Source organism: Patagioenas fasciata, chromosome Z (assembly GCF_037038585.1).
Source record: "Patagioenas fasciata isolate bPatFas1 chromosome Z, bPatFas1.hap1, whole genome shotgun sequence".
In the NCBI taxonomy this organism is placed as follows: Eukaryota; Metazoa; Chordata; class Aves; order Columbiformes; family Columbidae; genus Patagioenas; species Patagioenas fasciata.
In genome coordinates this window covers 48,180,501-48,201,423 of record NC_092560.1, presented here as the reverse complement: position 1 = coordinate 48,201,423, position 20,923 = coordinate 48,180,501, and the positions used below count along the sequence as shown (strand labels likewise).

The following is a 20,923-nucleotide window of genomic DNA, read 5'->3' as shown; positions in this document are numbered from 1 at the left end:
GGCATTTCTATTAAGCCTGAAGTTACACAAGCCTTGTCAGATCTGTATGTAGTGGTTTAGCTACTTGGCTATTCAACACAAAGACTCACAAGATTAACAAATAATACTATTTACAAATCTTCATGACATGCATGTAACTACCATTCTTCAGCGGAGATTTTTATTTTTTAATGTCACCATTCTAGTTGTGGAGATCTTAATTTAGCCTTTATTTTCTTTGAGCATGTATTCTGAAGCTCAGGAAACATCAGAGGCTGGTGTGTCTGCGTGCTTATGCAAGTAAAAACCTATTTCAAATCATGTGCCCTCTCCAGTCCTACACAGATGCAGAATTCCAATCAAGGTTTTCTTTTTTTTGGAGGCCAGGGAAGGTTGTTAAAAATCTAAATGGAACTGGTTTTTTAATATCTCAGAGAATTAGTGGCATCTTGAAAAGTCAGTGATATTTTGAACCATCTCAGCAGGTTTGTCAAAGAAATTACAGCTGCGATGTTTTCAAACTACTGTCTCTCTTGTTTCAAAGCTCCCAATCCATATAATCCCCAGGAACAGAATAAAATAAAAAGTGGAAGAAGACTTAGGAAGATGTACGCATATCTGGAGAAGTGAGCAAGCAGTACCATGCAAGTACCGGATGAAAAGAAAACAACCTCATGTTAGTGTCACAAGATACCTGAACAATACAACATTCTTTCTACTACAATGAAAAACCGCACTGTTGTATAGTTGTGGCACTTTTCTCTTGAAATGTATTCTGTGTTACTCAGTTTCACATTGATAATTTGTTACGTAGTCAGTCTCCAAGGCTACATTACTTTAAACCTAATTACTACCAGCCATTCCATACTTAACCAGAAATAGAATTGCCCCAAAATTATCAGTGGAGCAGCAGTATGATGTTGCTCTGCCTGGCCTGGTTAGCCAATTTTATGATACTATCATAGCATTTCTGGTAATTCTCCAGCAGTGATTTAGCCTAGACAAAGTGCTCCATTAATGGTGAGGTATTACTTCTGGTGCGCACAGTGCAGCCAGCTACAAAGTGCTAAGCCCCAACTCCAGTGGGAAAAAGAGCAATGGACAGGGAGGAGGACAGAAAGGACTGCCTCAGCAAAGCCAAGAGCACAAGTCACCTAGTGACCACACAAGTAGCAGTAGCTGACAGACACGGTACTAAATAAAGTCATTAACAAATATGCCCTGCACAAGAAAGTCATACAGACTTCAAAAAGTAACTGGGAACCAAAAAAATACGTAGCATTCTAGCTCCTTTCAACCACATGCTTGTTTTTCACAGGCACAGTCACACAAAACTAACTGCTCATCCTTCTGCTGATGTTTGGAGTGAATCTAGTTACTTTCTTTCATGGAGTAATTTGAACCATTTTTCAACAGCAGTCTATTTGTGAAGATCCAACGGCGTTATGCTGAGGAAACTCCATTATTAGAGATCACTTATTAGAAACAAAAGTATCAGAGAAAAACACACAAGTGAGTTTCTACAAGATACATTATGTTGGCAAATCAGTGAAGTCAAATGGCGAAAGAGGACATGACACATTCATTTTCTTGGTTGTACAATGCAGGCTGTATAATGATGATGAGTAGCTGCTCATTAGCCAAAGTGCATATGAATTAGTACATTTCAAAGCATGTCAGAATGGTTATGCAACAGTTACCTGCATCACAGCAGCTTTTCTGCCAGCTTTTTTGTGCTTGTAATGGAACAAAAACCCTACCCTTGAAAGAAAACACCATAGGCATTTTTAAACTCCTGAAACACATGTAGTGACATGAGAAGTTGTCTCGTCCCTCCCCTGTGCTAAAATAGCTGTTAAAGTGACAATGTACCTCCATTTCCAGGTGCTCATGCTGGTAAGCACATACTCAGTACCATCATTTATTATCTTCTGCCTCATTTTGCATACATAAAGTTAGGCCATGGCTAAGAGGCTCTGAAACTTCTGGCTGTGTTTGTGTTTTTCAAAAGGTTGAGGCTGATCTCTGTTCCTGTAGAGACCATAAAACACATCAGTGGTCTGTACGGACACCAAAGGTGTCATCCCCGTTTTGAATGGTGTCGTATAGAGCTGATACCAACTTGGAGCTGGGAATCAAGGCAACCGAGTGTATCGGTACTTCTCGCTACACACGTCTGAAGGCCAAAATATTACACACATAAATTCAGGATTCCATTTCTGGGATCAAAAACGTCAGTGAGTTACAGTCACTGTTGCAGGAAAAGCAAATCTGTTTTTCTTTCCTAGAGGTATCTTAAAACCAAGAATCAGGAACACCAATTTATAAGTCTGTTGATCCTAGAAATTCATTCTGAGCAAAGACATGAATTGCCCATGCAGAACAGAGTCCGGTCCTGCTTAACAGGTCCTTTTGTTGTCGACTTGCCTTAGTATCAAGCCTAAGGCTGTGAAATAAGAGCAAGACCCAGAATTTCAGGTAACAGCTAAACCATCCCTTCTGATTTTATTAATTTGGTGAGTGCAAGTCACGTTCTGTCCCTACAGTTTGAAAACAGAAGAGCGATGCAATATCTCGTTCAGATCAAGTTGCCACAAGCAGTGTGTACTGCAGCCAACTCATTAGCAGCTTGAATAGTAAAATAATCTATAACTGCAGTATTAGACTGCAGTATGATGGTATATACACCCATTGATCAGGTGACTTGATTTGAAGAGACGATGTGGATGCCTTTTCTTTTTCCTGTTGAAAAATATGTAAGAATAAGTGGCTTCTTAGCTGAGCTAGTTTCTAAGTATCATAGGAAAAAGGGTATGTTTGGCTTAAAACACTTTGTCATTTTAACTTATCTTTAAAAACACCTTTTGAAAGATAAAGACAGAAACAGACTTCCAAATGAAAACCCCCATAAATAATAACATTTGGACATTCCTACTTTATTAACATGTTGCAATTGAGAACATTAATCGTCAACTTTGGTTTATCTGCATTTTTTCGCAATTTCTACATTACATTTTCAACATTGCTGCTTTTCCACCCTCGACTTTTGACCACAATTCACCAAACTGTCTATGGAGAAGCTGGATTGCTGAAGGTAAACAGCAAATTATTCCATTAAAAAAAAAAAAAAATCTGAAAATACTGTTTTATCCAACTTCCTAAAATCAGATTTGCTTTTAAAACACAGATGCCACGGGTTCTTGATTAAATGAAGATGATCTTCTGCTCCTGCTGGAGATATGCATTGTATCTTCTACAACAAAACTAGACAAATGGTTTATTCACATTTTGCTACCACCTCTCTTCCCATACAGGTGAGGGAATGCTGCCATTTTATGCTGCTCTCAAGTCCCTTACCAACAACCACACAGTCAAAAAACTTAGTGTGTAATCTCTCCTCAAATATCATTGAAATAGTTTGAAAGTGACCACTGCTAGCTTTGAATTATATCAACAAAAATCTTAGAGCACAGCAAGAACTTGCATACAAAAACAGAGGCAGGCCTCGTTTACATCATGTGCCTTGATTATGTTTGCAGATGAAGGCACATATGCAGCTGAATTACGACCCCAGATGGAACAAGCAGCTAGAAGGACATTAGCTCATACACTTGCTTTGAACTTGTTGCTAAATTCAGAAGAGCTAAGAAAAGCATACAATTTGATATTGAGTCTTACTAATTCTGCATAAATCTAAAACACACTGCACATCTGCAGTATTACAGACAGGACCCAGAGCTAGATCAGTTCTTGTGTGACCCAAAGCAGATCTGCTATTATAAAAGGAATGAGCATGGCTGGAACCTTGCCGAACAACACAGTACTCACACCAACTCTAGATCTAAAAAGCTCTGTTCTAGCACAACCAAAAGTCAAGTTAGATCTGTAAATGCAGCCTGTGAAACAACACAGGCAGATAACTGCATTGGTTTCCAGCAGGCCTCATAGCCCAGTTTCCTGCCTGTCTACTGTCAGTTATTGCACATCAAGGCTTGCCTTTTAAAAGGCATGGGTAAAAAGCCAAGTAATTCTTCACTGAGTGGGAACGTTACACTGAGTCTGTCTTCCCTTGGTAACATTTTTCTTACTGAAATCAGATCTCTTATTTAAAAATGAAAAAAAAAAAGTCACAAAAACATTGTATGAAAAAGTAATTACACTTGTATCATAGAGTGCATAAGAAGTTCTCATATTAAAAAAAAATTAAAAACTTGATTTCTACACCAATTCAATATTTTGTAGTTTTCATGGCATCTCCTGCTAAAGCCACCTATTGATCACTCATCTGAACTAGAAATTGAATACCTAGATTTAAGATAGAAATGAAACTCAGAAATAAATTAACAGTACTCTTATGATTTAAAAGGTTAAAAAAGACTTTTTTTCACTCCACATTCATTTACACTTTTGTATGGGCAAAAATAACAACTCTGAACAAAGGAGAGTATTCTTTTGGAAAGTAAAGCTAGTATACATGAAGAATCAAAACATGTTCATCCTAACTGATGGGAAGACAAACAAAAAAGAATAGCCCAAAGCAAACGGCTTTTCCACAGCAGAACAGTTGCTGTGAGTTGACAGCATTCCTTCTCACCCTGCTTAAAGCTACAGATCTGAAATTCTGGCACAACTGCAACTCTCCACAAGAAAGGTAAGTATTTGATCCAGATTAACATTCTAGCACAATACCTAGTGCTGCTCTGAGAACTCGCAATCTTCTCTCCTGCAGAACATACAAAGACACGTCTTCCATTCTGTATGACAAAATACCTTCCCTAAAATCTTATTCCTAGAAAAACATCATGGTCAAATTTCACTGATAGATCTGCAAGTGTTTGTCTCCAACATGCACTTAGTTATGACTTTAGGTAACTGTGATAGAATAGTTGACTTGGGTTGAATTTAACACCTTTGAAAAGGCTGGGTTTATGTATTAAAAGTTGGAATTTAAAACTTGGCTGGACAAGGGCACAATCTGGTCTGAAGTCAATTTTATCCTAGCTTAGAGCAGGAATTTTGGACTAGACAACCTGCCAAAATTCTTTCCAATCTGGATGATTCTCTGATATTCCTCTCTTCATATTCACATAAACTTTTAAAATATAAACCAGGAATTGAATATTTTACCCATGTTCTTGCATGTAGTTTAATTCAACATAATTCTGCACTTAGGAACGCTTGGTAACTTGAAAAAGCCATTGTGAAGTCTATGAAATAATGTAACACACAAATCGGGATTTGTCTACATGCCTCTTCAGTGAATTATTTCAAAGAATTTACAGTGAATTCTCATTTTATTTCATTGCTTCCATTCTATACACTAAATTTGCAGTTGACAGTATTTCAAAATAAACTCAATTCCCGAGTTTCACTATACTTTCAATTTCAACACTTAAGCATTTAAAATACATGAAAGTTAGTTTAACAGCAAAGCAGACCTGCAAGTGATTTAAAGTCAGAACTTATGAATAGCAACACTTTTTCATTATTTTGCCATGACTGCTTTCCATGACAACTATTACACAATGACTAATTATTAAAATGCACATCAATTTACATTATTCACAAAGACAGATTTGTCCTATGAAAGTGTGAAAAGGTAGCAGCCTCTCATAATTTAAAAGTAACTCTCCACATGCTTGTTTTATTTGCTAAAAATCACCCTTTTTCACCACCACCTCAACTTTCGTGATATTTACTGATGAAAAAAAGGACTAAATTAGAATGATCAGAACTTATTTTCAGACTGAAGTATTGATTTACTACGGGAAGAGGACAAAAACAGTAGTTTGCTTGCACTTAAGACTTAATTCTGCTCCACAAAATATCTAATCCAGCAGAGACTTTACATGAAGGACAACTGTGCTAAATAGTAAGTAGATAATTGTGTACACACCTCTCTGATCTAGCAAAAGATAAACTATAGAAACAGCCAATTTTTTTTTCTGCTTTCCATAGACTTTGAACATTGATACTACACACATTTGTAAGATTATTCTACTCTTACACGAAGTAGCAGAGTAAAACTAAACCCTGAAGTGGAAAGTCGACTAAAAATGGCACTTACACATGCACACATCAGTTTCTAATTTGCTTTATTCACACACTTTAGGTGCTGTAAGCCTTGCAAACAAACTGCAAGACAGATAGAAGGGCATTCTGTGCAACTTTTCCCAAACGCAAGTTTGTTGTGTTTTTTTTTTTTAATACAAAGCAAGATTCCTCTTCATTGTCTTCTGCCATGCTGCAGCAAAGTAAGAAGTCTTCTGTGTACCTGTAAATCATGACATTTATGTCTACTTAAGTTTCCTCCTTTTACAGTTTCTATTTTGCTCGCAGCTCCATTAGCAGTGAAGTTTAAAACATTTTTAAAAGGTCAGTAAATGCATCAGTCTCCCACTTACAAGTTCTTACAACTTATGAAAAAAGATTCCTTTGAACTAGCTAGCAGTCCAAATGAAATATCAGATCTGATGTTTATAAAGCAGAGATACAAATTCATATCCATTCTTTAAGTCAGATAACTGGTAAGAGGAAAGGTAAATCCTCACTCCAACCACATCTGACATTTGATCCCCTTGTTTATAACTACATATTATTTATTCAATCCATGTGTACAATTCTATATTTAAACAGTACTTTTTAAATTACACTTAGGAATCTATATCCCCATTTTTTAAAACAAGTTCTTTTACAGTGTAAGGAGAATCCACAGAGTGGCTTCTTCAAACTTAATTTTCTAAGCTATTTTAAACAATAATTAGGTTAGTAAGTCAATTGCGTCCACTGTGCTAAATCCACACCTGAACAGATTAAGAGACATTTTGAAGCAGTGTTGCATAAATAACTTTGGTAAGCTGTAAAACTGCCACATGCAAGGTATACTGTACAATAACAGCTCCAAATCCTTTATAAAAGCCTAGCATTCCCTCTTCTCGTTTTATAGTATTTATGCAGTCTCTCATTCCCTCATACTGAGTATTGATTGGAAGCACTTCATAGCCAAGATCTGTGTTGTCAATTATTGTGCGTGTCCCTTGAATATGAAGGCGGTGTAAAACTGTCTCCAGTGGGTAAAGCATGACATCAGCACAAAGGCTAGCAGCAAAGCTAGCAATAAGTTCTGGAAAATATGCATCCAGCATACTCTGCACAGAGGTGGAGCTCTCAGTTGAAAGGTTGTGCGAATTATCCTTTTTCAGAACAAACAAAACAATCTTCTGCACGATGGAACTGATGACATAGTGAAGAACTCCATGAACAGCAGTTGGTAAAGTCAAGACCATCAGAGGAAGGAGACGCTTGCTATGGGGTACTCCCATGCCTACAACTCTGCCGATTCCTTCTTTCACACAGTCCAAGATGCCAGGATTATCTCGAATGATTTCGCTCTACAAGCACAACAGAATAGTTACAACTTGTTCTGCCCACTTCAGAACCATGCTGACATCCACGTTGACACTTTATCCCTGCTGAACTTTATAAGAGAGTTAGATATTTGTATGCTATCCTGTCTACACAGCTATAGTGACATTCATCACTCTAAGACTCTTGATAGCATTCAATTGAACTTGCTTTTAAAAAACGAACACATCTTAAAGAGTCTTTATTTAATGTACATTCCAGTTACGTATGTTACTACCAAAGAAATCCAACTTTCAGACTACTGCTGAAAGTATCAGTCTGCAAAACAGTCATGCACTGAAAATGCCTACTTCTGGAGCAAAATGCCAGGCAGTGTTTAATTTAACAGTCCTTTTCTTTAAGGACTTGAAAGTGCATGGTAAAGACTTTCATAACTAAAGTTGAGTTGAAAGACAATCTTAAATTTGAGTTTAATAGATTCAGCTCTGGTCATTTCTATTCCATTATTTGCACCTAAAATAGCATTCTTCACCCATGCTGCAGCCCAGAAAAAAGATGATTTTTTTTTCATGTAGTGAAAATAGAGAGTCCTCTTAGTAGTTATTTACTCTGTTATATTCCACCTATAAGTGTAGGATTAAGCTAAAGACATTCTTTTCCCCTTCTAATGCTTTTGCAAACTCGGTGTTTTATCATCTCTGTTACATCCAAAACCCAAGATTTTGGAATTCTCCTTAATGCCCAAGTCTCTGAGTCCATGCTTGGCTGTGTTCTGATCTCATGACAGGATAAACCACCAGAACATTCCTCAGTACCCTGCGGAAGGACAAACACCCTGCAAAACCTTCATGGTTCATCTGTGCAGAGCATATACTAGTTCAAATTCTTTAGAATATAACATTGTTTCAGACTTAAAGCACAAGTTAAGCAACATAACCCCTACAGAGTCCTCTTCTCCCTCCTATCACTGCAGTCACTGTGCTTCAAAACTGCCCTTGCTTTTGTCAAACACGCCACCATGCGGTCTAAAATGTAAAAACCAGAAATGCGACATCAGAATTTCGACCATTTACAGTTATTTTGCTGAAATACATTTACTTGGAGAAGTATGTAAAACTGATACTGTGAACAGTATGGTTTATCAGAATTAATACAATCAAAATCAATATAAAATTTTTAGTAACAAATCCCACAATCTAACTTCTATAGTTTGTTATTGGTCATTGTCCTCCTGCAGCAGAGGCATATAAAGTAAACCTGATAAGCCAAGATGCCTCCCTGCACTGATTAATACAGCATAAATAAAATCTTCATAAATGCTATCATTACTACTGTTGTGTTTCTAATAAGAAAGCTCATTATGATGTTTCCAGTAGCTGGAGAATACATTTCATACAGAATATATACCACTGTTCAGTACAACATTTGCACACAACTGCACATAACTAAGCCTAGAGCCCTCAGATCGCAGTAGAATTATTTTCATAAGCAATGCTCCAGATGATCACCTGCCTAAAAGGCTGAGGGAGATGCTGTTTCGGCTTTTTGATTGTTTTCCTATTAAGCTGCTTTCTAGTGAAGAAACTTTATTACTTATTTTGCAAACAGAAGATAGGCTCTAAATCATGTTCTTTTTTATAATTTATTGGTAAAGATTTTCACATGTCCAACAGCACAGATAACAGCCTTTCAGACAAAAAACTATGAGCAGCAAGATGCCTGAATAGAATATTCCAGTCTGTGGCCTGCTATGAACTCAGGAAATACGAGCAGTGTTCTACCAGTGTTTCTAGTTCCATGATTAGGGCATGTTTGGGGTTAAGCGATTCCCCAAGACATTAAAGAGTTTCCTAAAACAGCTTCCCAGCGTAGGACCAGTTAAATCTCCCCAAGGCTTCCACAAACTCAGAGGTCCATTCTTTTCAAAATAATTCAACAGGAGAGAGGAAGAGGGTTCCTGAAATACAGAGTAACTCTACAGAATGTGAGTTTGTTGTTAGGAGTCAATCTACACACCCCCATGCATAGACATTTAATCTCACCTGTCCTGTTAGTCAATAATGTGGCCAGTTCAGACAGGACTGGCCTATTATCTCCTTTAAGTTTGGATCCTTTGCACAGAGCAGAATCCTATCCCTTAAAAGTACCTGTCTCTAAAGTACATGCTGAAACTGGAAACTAAAGGTCAGTCTTATTTCCTGCTTCTCCACAGAAAAAGCACCATTTTGTAGACATACAGCAGTAGTTCAACTGTAGGTTTAATCAGCTAGATCTCAATCAGCCTTCCCAGTACTTACAACTTGTCAATGCTACGAATGAAAATTGTTATTTTGATGACTGAATGACATGAGAACACCACCCTTCACATAAGAGCTCACTTTACAGTCACGAGTTTCATTAGCTGTACAAAGATACTATCATGTTAATTAAGAGCAACTCATTATACAGAGATAGCTGCAAGAATTACCCTGGACCACTTCTGAATAGCTAAACCCTGTCTCTTCCTCTGGAAGGAGATGTGACAACTCAGGGAAATACAACCTGCAATACAGTGCTATGGGTCACTCTGTGCAGTCATAGAACAAGTTAAGCTGTATCTTAAGTTACAGGTCCAGATATCTCTTTTCATGGCTATGGAAGAACTAGATGAAAATTTAAGAGCAAAAAGCTAACTGAATGAAAGCAGTCCTGAAATAGCAGAGTTCAGCATTTTAAGAAAGCAAAGCTGAAATACTAGAAAAGCTTTATAGCTGTTATAGGGGAAGGGATCACTGCAATAACTTGCGTAGCAAGACTTTTAAAACGGTTACATGAGAAAAACTTCCGTTATGGCCTGTCTGCTAGAACACACAGATGTAACTAGTACTTATTCCATAGACAATGTATTCTGATCATCTATATTAACCGTCCTTTCTAATTTCAGACTTCAGGACTTAAGTTAGAACAACTAACACACCCTTCATAGTAAACACTATCTCAGTTAACAAGTCATGCAGCCTCAGGCAAAACAAATGCAACAACTGCAACCTAAACCTGAATCCAAAGCTAAAGACTCACTTTTCCATATAACCATACCAATAGAGAAAATAACAGTGTCTTTTAAAATGTTGTAAATATATGTAAGTTACCTGTACAGTTTCAATCAGGCTTGCAGAATAAAAAGGCATTGCTATCACGTGTGTTAAACTGTAGAAATTAACAAGACAAGAATTAAGGTCATGACAATACTACAATTTTAGCCAAATATGCACCTCAAAATTGTAAAGTTACCTACTGAGTCATGTCTGAGAGAAAATTAACAAACCATAACTCCATTATTGAAATACACATCAACAAGTTGAGATAAACTTCAGTTGCAGGTTCCAATAAGTTCTATTTCCATGTGACCAGACTGATTCAGGTCTCTCAGATATCATATTTTAAGTACTAAAAGAATTTAATATTTTAAATTAGTTACATTTTGTACAGACACAGGGATCTAGTAAGAGAAAATAACCTCTGAAAAGGGGTGTATGCAATCAGTTTGTACAAAAAAAATCAAAATTTGAAAATTATTATTAGCAGCCTGTCAAGTAATCACAGCTGCAGATTAATGTAATATAGTAGTTTTATTAATGTTTAGATAATAAGACAAAGTAATAACACATGCTCTACTTACCCTTTGAGTAGAAGATGTCCGCCTATCTGCCTGAGGTTCCATTTATGTGAAAGCTCCCTAAAATGAAAAGTATTTACCTTAATACAGATAAGAACAGGTTATTCTCAAGTGCTTCTTCCATGGTTGTCAACATCCAGTTTTCATATTGGTGTTCTACTATTGGTTCACATTGCAGGATTTCCCATAGTGGAAAGACACATCAGCTATACATTTAATAAATCACGCCTAACTTTAAAAAATATTATATCAAAAAAGCTTTAAATTATTAATAAGGAATCTGTAGCTCTCACAGCTACTGGCTTTAGTGTTTTGCATTCATTCTGCATCCTTATGCACTAACCCTTAAAGTCATTTTCAGGGAATATTGGATTATTTAAAAATCTCAGTAGTTTTCCTTTATCAACATATATTTTTCTTATGTTTTGGTTTGGTTATGCTTTTTCCGTTCTTTGAGGTTACGTTTACCCAGTTGTTGTTCCTTTCCTGAAAACCTTAATCACATTCTGACACAGACAAGTTCAAATCAAGTACAATAGGTCAGATTAGAAGCTGCACAGTAATTCTGTACAGACTTAGGTCTTTTGGCTTATGACCAGTCTTTAGCATATCTTGGTAAAACAAAAGAAAATCTGTGTGTTTAACACAAAGGTGACTTAAAAAACAAACCCTTGAAGTAGTGTGTTGTAGTTACACACTTCAGACTAAAACCAGTAAATGTTAAGTACACTCTACTCGACAGAAAATGTAATCCCACCTAGCTCAAGATAACATTGAAATACCAAATGTATTCACCATACGTTTGGTAAATGGCTATAAGGTAAAAATATTTCTGCCTGAAATGCTGGACACACTAGACCACACATTTTTAATAACAAACTATAAAGTGCTCAGCTTCAGTTCTTGCCCAGGAATTGCATTCACCCACTGCTTGTAGTTACAACTCTAATCCAAGAAAGGAAACCCTCTACTCTTTCTGAAGAATTGTGTGTTACTAGTAGCTATCACTTTCCTAAATACTGGGTGTCTCAAAAAGATGAACACAATTTCAAAGCAGCAGTGATTTCAAATTGGGACCATCTTTCTGAAACACTCTGTACATAGGTCAGTCACTAAAGATGAATGGAAGATCATTTACTTGTTTTGGACACTTGGATCACATCCAATGAGCCATAATACTTAAGAGATGTCGAAAATGAAACCAGCCAAGCGAATGTGTGAAAGCCTAACCTGTCAATCCAGTAAGCATAACTATTTCTGCAGTGGGAGAACAATTATGGAATGAGTTTGTCTAGTAGAGAACCATATTGAACTTATCACAGTAATGCTAACATTCATTTCTGGGCCATTCTCCTAAACCAGAGGATTTTTTTATGATATCACGATATAGAATTGGAATTGACATCTCAGTTTTTGTGTTCTTTGGAGGCTGATAATGTACTTAACCCTTTCAAGCAGATTTGCTGGCACTGCTGCTATAAGCAATAACCTTCACCTCCCTGGGAAGCCCAAACAAGCACACTACCACTGAAAACGGAGAACATCCAGTAGAAAACTGCACTGGGTGGTGTATGTACTAGACAACCCTTTTAGACAGAGCACTTCCCCAATTCCGTCCATTTTGTGACCATTCACATACTGTGCTGGCACAAGGATGGGGCTAACACTGAGGAGGGAATGACAAAGTACCACCAGAAAGGATTGTTTCTACAATCTTTCTACAAAAGTAAGCAGCAGCTTACTTTTCAAACTACTGAACAACAGGCCCACAAGAAGAAAATACTTGTTCACAACGGACAAAAAAAAAAAAACAAAACAAAAATCAGAACTATGAAAAATACTATATCACATCTCACATACTTAAACATCCTCTACAGCAGTGTTTAAATATAAGAACAAATCCCACTCAGAGGAAAGTATATGCCTGGGAATTTCAGTTACGTATGAGACAGAGCTGACCAAAAAGCTTAAATACACACTCCACACAATTTAGGTATGAAATGCTTTTGCTAATGCTTTTGATGAATGCCAGAACCTACAAACACTTATTTTTATTAATATCTCCTGCACGCATCAAAACAGTTGTTTGATTCATCTTGTCTGTACTTCTTATGTTTAAATCCAGGTCCATTTCCATGTCCCTTTAGTATTTGGTCTCTGTCCACACATTAAAAATGGGCACTTGTCTCTTCTTAAAGTTAACACAATTCTCAAGCCCACTTGTCCATTCAAACTTAACTAGCCTTAAACCCAGCTACTTGCTTGCCTCCCTAATATATTTTCCAAGACAGGTCTTCACTATTTTACTGTCTTCAACGTATGCCCTGCAACTGCTAAGTATATTTTCCTAACTTTCAATTATCACACAGTCTCCTTTCATTTCAGTAAAAGTTTCAGTTACTTTGTATAACAAACTCTCTCACACAACCTGTTTACTCTTAAAATAGCTGTAACAAAACTGACAATATGCATTATTACAGTTGTCAACCCCTACTGTTAGCTCTGGATCATTACAAAATGAAAAACTGGTCTTCAGACAAAAATTCTTTATCAGACTTGTATTTCAAAGCAGAAAGCCGTAACAATGTTTCACCATAATCTGGAGTTACAGTTCAGCATAAAAAGTAGGTACAGTCACAAATCAAAATGAAAAATTATTACTAAACTACTATAGCCAAAGATGGACACAGTATAGTAGAGTGGTGAACAACTCTTTAAATGAAGTCACTAATTTTAAGTGGTATCCCTTTATATGAGAAAACAAACCTGACAGTCACATGGACTCTTATTTACCATGTCTTCTAATTTATTGATGTCAGTCATCCTGCTCTCTTACCTAGCCAAAACAGTGAAAATGTTCAGCAAGATGTCAGTGCTGGCTCATTAGCCATATAAGTTTTTTGTATTTAAATCAATGAAACTAGGACTTCCTACTTTTGACATGATATTTGCTAGTAACACACAATACAAACTAAAATGCAAAAATAAAATCATAAATTCTTTTATTACAGTGGAATTATACTGGAGAGCAATTTGCTACATTATTTCTATTCTCAAACCAGCAGGCAGACATACCAAACATACAAAGCTCCCAGAAAGAGTCTCTCATTTTTTATTAATTACAAACTTGTCTCTGCCACGAGAACCACACTGTGCTGAAAATATCTATTCAATGTTTGACTGTTCTAATCAAGTACAATTTTTCTATCAGACTCCTATTTCTAACACTTTCAATGTAAGTCAACAACTGATGATCAATTTGTTAGAAGCAGGAAGAAACAATGCAATACCTTGGTAAAGGTGTAAATTCACTCATGATGCCTTCTGTTCCCAGAGTTATGCCCTGAACAATGAAAGTGCTGCCCATTCCTTTCCAGAGAGCTCTTGGACCCTGTATTTTTAAATACACAACATATTTTGACTCATGTAATGCAAAAGTCTTCTCATCTTACTGATTTTTATAAAATCTCAGCAAATTCAGATCACACAGGGCTACCATTCAACCATTAAACTTCACTACCATCAATTTCAGGGGACAACTAGCTTTTTGACTCTGAAGCAACTTCAGTTTTTCAAGAATTTTGAACAGTTGCCAACAATTTTGGAAGCATCTCTCTCACTGTTAATACTCTGCACTATAAACTTAACACCATTCTCTACAGATAAAATAAGCCTGAGATGTTAAAGCACATCCGTAAGAAATCCAGAAAGTCTTTTTTTACTGCCTTCAGACCTGAGTTTCAGGATTGCCTTCCCAAGCAGAATAGGAAATTCATGCAGTACTATCTTTGGAAGTAATTTGGATAATCTCTTTATCCAAATAAAGTATTTTTTAGAAACCTAACGAAAAAATTATTTTCAGGAACCTTTTTTTTTTTCTAACATCTGCTAATCCTCCCCATTAAATGCTATACTACTTAAAAATAAATAGTTTACAATGATCTTCTTGAAACACTTCTGCAACCATAAAAATAACAAAATCTCGCAATGGCCATGTTTATAACCACCAGTTACATGACAAGTTAAGATGTCAACGTACATACATGCTATAGTAACTTTCACTGCTCAGATACAGCCTGATACCAAATACTGACCTGTGTCTTATTGATGCTGTACATAATATTGACAATAGTAAATGGAGTGAGATGATAATTCCGAGCATGGTAGTTAACCTGTTAAAAATACAAATAATGGCTGTTGTATAAAAACATTTGAAGACATTACAACCCTAAAATAAAAAACGCTTAAAAACCAAGGACTTTATCTCTCTAAAGGTCAGCTAAAATGACCAAAATATGAATAAATTCTCACTGAAATTTAGGGAAGCACGCAGACGTTTTAAGTATTTTTATGCTGAAAATGTAAACACTAAAGCAAGAATAAACCAGAAAACACTGGAAACAAAGCATCCTGCTTGTAAATGGGGATCTGGAAGTTGCTCTTCAGACTTCGAAACACTTACTTGCTGTAATTAATTTTCCGCTGCCTGAATGAAATTAATAAGAAAGTTTAAGGAAAGTCAAAGTTCAGAATGAAAAACATGTATGCTACAAATAAAAAAAAAAAAAAAACACAGCAGCATCTCCCTAAGAATTGCATAGCTTCCTTGTACTCTACAGACTATGAAAACACAGAAATATCATAGTACACAGTAGCTCAGAGTGGAAACCATAATATAAAAGACATACCTGACACTGACGACGTAGAACAATGCAAGGATGTGCCAACACATTTTCTGTAAATAGGCTTTAAAAGAAAAGTGTATTTAAAGCATGGGAAGCCACCATAAATTTACTAGAAAAGGCATGTTTTTTTTCTCTAACATTAGACCAGTATTTGGAAAAATTACATATTATCTAGTGAATTAATGAGAAATTTTGCATGGCTACCTGATAGCCTGCCAATACTGTGTAGGGAAAGATTATTAAAAAACACTCGACACATACATCCGCTGTGAAAAAACCCACATACACAGATATACAGCGTGTATGTATTTTTATAGGCAAAACAATGTATCCAATTTCTTAAACTCTCCCTCTGCAAAATACGAGGTAACAAAACAAGCCAGAGCCAGAATTATGGAAGGATTAGTTTCCAGTCTCACGTTAATTCCACGTACCACACTATTAATCAAGACTCCCTTTAGCATGGCCAGAGGATTGGTACAAACAGGTGATATTTTTTTTTCAGAAAATACTACTATTCAAAACCAACTCGCTCCTGACCTCCAAAAATGGTATTTCAATCAAACCTTCATAGGTAAGTTCTCCCAGTTCTAAAGTTGGATTTACAGTCACAGCCATGCAGAGAAACTTTTCATTTAATCTCAAAGTGCCTGAGTAATCAGAGTGCTTACCTGCATGTGGTTCAAACTCAGGATATGGATTAGAAAAGCAAAACCTCCAAGCTTTGTCTAAGCACCCCAAGTAGCAGTTCTGACCACCAACTCACAGGATTGTCTGGGATAGATCTCTTAGGGGGATTTTACTCTGGATAAACAAGTACTTATTTGCACAGAAAAGTACTGAGCCTGCAGTTTCATAACTATCAAGTTAATTAGCAGTTTGCTACTACCAAAACAGGTGAAACTTTCCCTGTGTTCCAGCTGCTATCTACAAAGCCCTCCTGGTAGCCAACTCAACTAAGCTCACAAAAGCTAACTTTTTTGTGTGTGTTTTCTACAAGATTTCTGACTTGCACCATGTGCATCTGACAAGCGATGTGGTATAAATGCAAAAGCAGGTAGAATTGCTATCAGCAATGACACAATGTTGATCAGGTCTCTTTCCCAAACCACAGGCTCATTTTAGTCCTGGGGGCCATGGTGCTCAGAATGTGGAGAACTTTGTCATGCTTGGTTAAACCAAAGCATATATTAATAGTTCAAAAGGACAACTGAGCTACACTAACATCTCTCTGCTCCTGAAGCAGATCAATGTCTTCCTGCCTTATGGCTCCACTTTTTTGCTGTAACTCTCCTGAGCTCATTCAGCTTGATACGGCTGAGAGAAATCAAACAATTCCTTACAACCTGAGGGGGCGGAAGGGAAGTGGAGAGGAAAAAGTAGTTCTTCTCCTTCCCCCATCAACTCCATTTGAACTGACCAGGCTAAGGGTTCTGAATAATCAAGCTGAGCCACTGCAAGGGCAGCAGTGGGAGAAGAGGGACAGGTAGTTTAATGAGATGCAATGACCTAATTCAGCAAACTCATTACTTGCCAAAAATGTTCATTTCTAGTACTTCTTCTTTACCCCTTTTATCTCTGGTTCAGTTAGCTGGTGTCTGCTGGCTTTCACAGCTAGTCAGCTCCCAGGTAAATCAACCTAACTGAAACAGAAAAAAAAATCCAGCCCTTTCATTGATTTTGTCTTCTGTTTTAGTGAGTTAAAAGTAGTTTTGATGAGCATCAAGGGTGATAACAATGGAGTAGGGAGCAAGACAGGTTGGTGGTTAAGTAAAAGGTCCTCCTCTTTAAGTAGAAGTACACTAAAGAACCTAAACGAATAGAACTTCCCATGTTGGTCTATCTGGGTAAGTGACACAAGCACTCCCATGTTCTGAAGACAGAAGCACTTTTCCCTGAAAAGTGTCACATTCAGGTCAACAGAGAGTAAAATTTTCTGTAGTCCTAGACAAAAACCCCAATTTTCACCCTTTCACAAGTTACATTGGTATGTTGGCCAAGAAAAACCTTGTGTGTGACTGAGCATGCATCCTACAAAAAAATCCTAAACTTATCATGATCCTTACACAGGACAATTCAAACTTTAACATGCTCAGTAATATTTTCAAAGCCACCACTTTCTCAAAAATACTATCAGCAAACAGCGTCACCATAATAAAGAATAAAATGCCTACTGGGCCACCTGGTTGGATAAGTATTACTATTCAAGTATATTATCAAAGTATCCTGGAAGACATTTTCACCTTTTCAGGAAACAGTTGCATTACTTAAAAATATTAAAACTGGCAAACTTGAAAACAGTTTCCTGGTGTTATTTTAAGACTGCTCGGATAGGATACACATATCCTGAGCGTATTGTACACAAAACTGTTTCCTATATTCAATGCTAATTAAGTAAGACTTCAATTAAAGAGAACAGAAACCTAAATGGATTTCAGGTAGTATGTTTCTAAAGGCGTTTCTACTGCATAAAGCCACTGGCATAAAAACACACCACAAAAGTGTATATAGGGATTGTAGGACAATTATAGTTTTACCACTTCATTATAACTGAAAATTATCCCACAACTCTTACCTTGCAAGGCCAATACCAAAGCCTGCAAATCTGTTCAACTGCTCTGAAATAAAAAAGAAAACAGATCATACAGCAGTAATAATCACAAAGCAGGAGAAAATGCCACACAGATAACCTGAAAAACTAATTTGATACTGTGCTTGCTTCAGAAAATTACAGGCACTAAACCACAACATTTATGGCAACTCAGCAAGAGAGGATATAAAAAAAATATTCCCCCAGGAATATTTGCACTTTGGACCGCCTTTGAGTTTGTACATCTTTTATAAATAAAATCATTCTTGTCTTAAAACAGCTACAGGGAAAAAAAAAAAAAGAGACAAGGTGAACAGCAAAACAGAAAATATTTTAATACCTAAAAAGTCTAGCTGAAACCAACCACTGATAGAGTTAACATGCATGGCAACATACAATAATTTTGAAACATAAATTCAGATATCTGAGGTGAAATTAACTTTAAGAACACAAACAGTAAAAAGAAAGAAACTTTGGGAAAAGTAACACAAAATCCCACTGATGCTGTAACAAACATCAACATGATGTGAATCTCAGTTGCTTCTCTCTACTCTTTTGCAAAAACCTAGTTACTACAGAAAATGTTAAAACTGCAACAAGAGTGATGTGCTCAATTCTCTGTTGTCTGCAATCAGACAGGCATTTACACATTGGGAATTATCAGCAGATACTTAAAGAAGAGTATCTCAACAGTAAAGGCAACTGGAAACTAATGCTCTCAGCCCTACAATGCACAGGGTGCCAGCAGGCTGTAAGCATGGGCAACGCCAGTAACTTTAGTGAAGCTCCACATAGACATGACAGGCCTCCTAAGAGACATGACAAGACTCTCCACCTGCAGAAGCTGGACTTGGTGACACAGCAACTCCTTATAAGTCCTCCAAAATGCAGAATCAACATACCTTCCATGAATAGACAGCAGAAGGGGGGCAGGGGGAAAAAAAAGCAGCTGCAGCCCAAGTATCTAAGAATACTTAAGTAGTTAAGCTCTAGAGTAGTGTTTGTATGGAAGAAAGTCCAGCTAAGGGCTGTACTCATTATAAGACCTGAACAAAAACACCGCACTACAGGTTAAAAAAAAGAAGACTCACTCATTAATGCAATTCAATTTCAAATAAACAAGTCCTTCATAAAATTGTGATACTCCAGTGTATATAAGCTGCTCCAGAATGTGCTTTTAATTAAAGGAGACAATGTTAAGTAGCTTAGATTTAGCAAGCTTCTTTTAATTCACCTCAATTTCACAAAGACATAAAATGATATTGTACTTCTGAGGGTTTCTGCTTGGTTTCCCAACAAATACTAGAAAAGACATGGACAAGGCTGCTTCCTCAAATTCTACCAGTTCCACAGTTCCTTCACTATCATGCAGGGAGGGAGCTTTTACTTCCGCTGTTTATACCACAACCCTTGTACCTTTTCAACAAAACAATAAAGCGGACAGAAGACACAAAGCCTGAAACACCGACTAAATAACAAAACACTGACTAACCAAGAAAATATACTCTAAGACCCAAAGGTACTTCCTGCCCTTACAGAACATGAAGTGTTTATGCAGGACACCGTTTACATGGGCAATGGGGAGCTGACCACATGCCGCGTAACTAGAAGCTGCAGGTTGCTTTTGGCACTCTCAATCGTATTTGCATTTCACTACGTGGTGTCAACACAGCGAAGCGGTCGCTGGAGTGCAACAGGCGATGAAACAGGTTCTCCTTCGTCTAAAGGACTTTTTTTTTCCCGGCGCTTCAGCACCGCCAGCGCGCGGCTGCAATGCGCGCCCGGGCCCGGCGCGTTGGAGGTCAGCGTCAGCAAACCCGGGCGGCGCTCGAACGGGCTCGGCCAGGCCGCAGCACGGCCCATCGCCACCGCCTGCTCGCCCTTGCCCGCCCCGGCGGGTCACCCGTTAGCGGGCGGCCGCCGCGCCGTCCCGGGAGGGCGGGAGCCAGAAACAAGCGAAAGACAGGCGGAACGGCGAGAAGCCAGCTGCCCCGTCAGGCCGAGCCCTCCCTTACCGGCGCCGGGGCCACCCGCCCCAAGGTTGGGCTCCTCGTTGAGGCTGGCGCCCCCCAGGGGGGTCCCCGCCCCATAAGGCGGTGTCTTCTCCCCCCAATGCAGGTTGCGGCTGCCGGGAATGTCGGGCGGGCTGGTTACCCAGTGGCCCAGCTCTGAGGCGCTGCCGAAGGGCCTGGCCCCGGGGCCCGGCTCCTCCCGGCCGCCCCCACGGTAGCCCAGGCCGTCGAAGCCCTCGGGGCGCCGCGGGTGCATGGCGGGAGGCGGGAGGCGGGAGGCGGGAGGCGGGCGGGGAGGGCGGGAAAGGGCCGCGCACAGCCCGGCACCGGCGGCAGTGAAGCTCGCGCACAGCCACCCCAACCACCACTTCCGGCCGCAAAGGTGAGGGCCGCGCCCTGCTGAAGCCAAGGGCGAGTCCACGTGATCGGGAAGAAGGCGGGGCGGCGGCTGGCTGGGCCAGTAGCGTCCCTTCTCCTACCCGATCTGGGGAGGAGGGAGGTGGGTACTGCGTGCTGGGCTCAGCGGAGAGCGCGCGGCCCTGAGTCGGCAGCGGCGGGCGGGCCAGGGCGCCCCCTGCCTTTGCGGAGGGCCGGCCCGGGCGACCGGGGTTTGCTCGAGGAAGGGAGGAAGGGAGGA

At 38.6% G+C, this 20,923-nt stretch overlaps 1 protein-coding gene across 1 annotated transcript; it reads right to left on the bottom strand.

Moving 5' to 3' along the window:
* Window positions 1–5,254: 5,254 nt before the first annotated feature.
* SLC25A46 (solute carrier family 25 member 46) lies at window positions 5,255–20,696 on the bottom strand. Its single transcript, XM_065861248.2, has 8 exons — window positions 20,290–20,696; window positions 18,260–18,302; window positions 15,688–15,745; window positions 15,094–15,171; window positions 14,290–14,390; window positions 11,003–11,059; window positions 10,473–10,530; window positions 5,255–7,370 (listed from the first exon to the last, which is right to left on the bottom strand). The coding sequence occupies exons 1-8, from the start codon at window positions 20,540–20,542 to the stop codon at window positions 6,792–6,794; spliced, it is 1,227 nt and encodes a 408-aa protein (XP_065717320.1). The 5' UTR covers window positions 20,543–20,696; the 3' UTR covers window positions 5,255–6,791.
* Window positions 20,697–20,923: the final 227 nt, after the last annotated feature.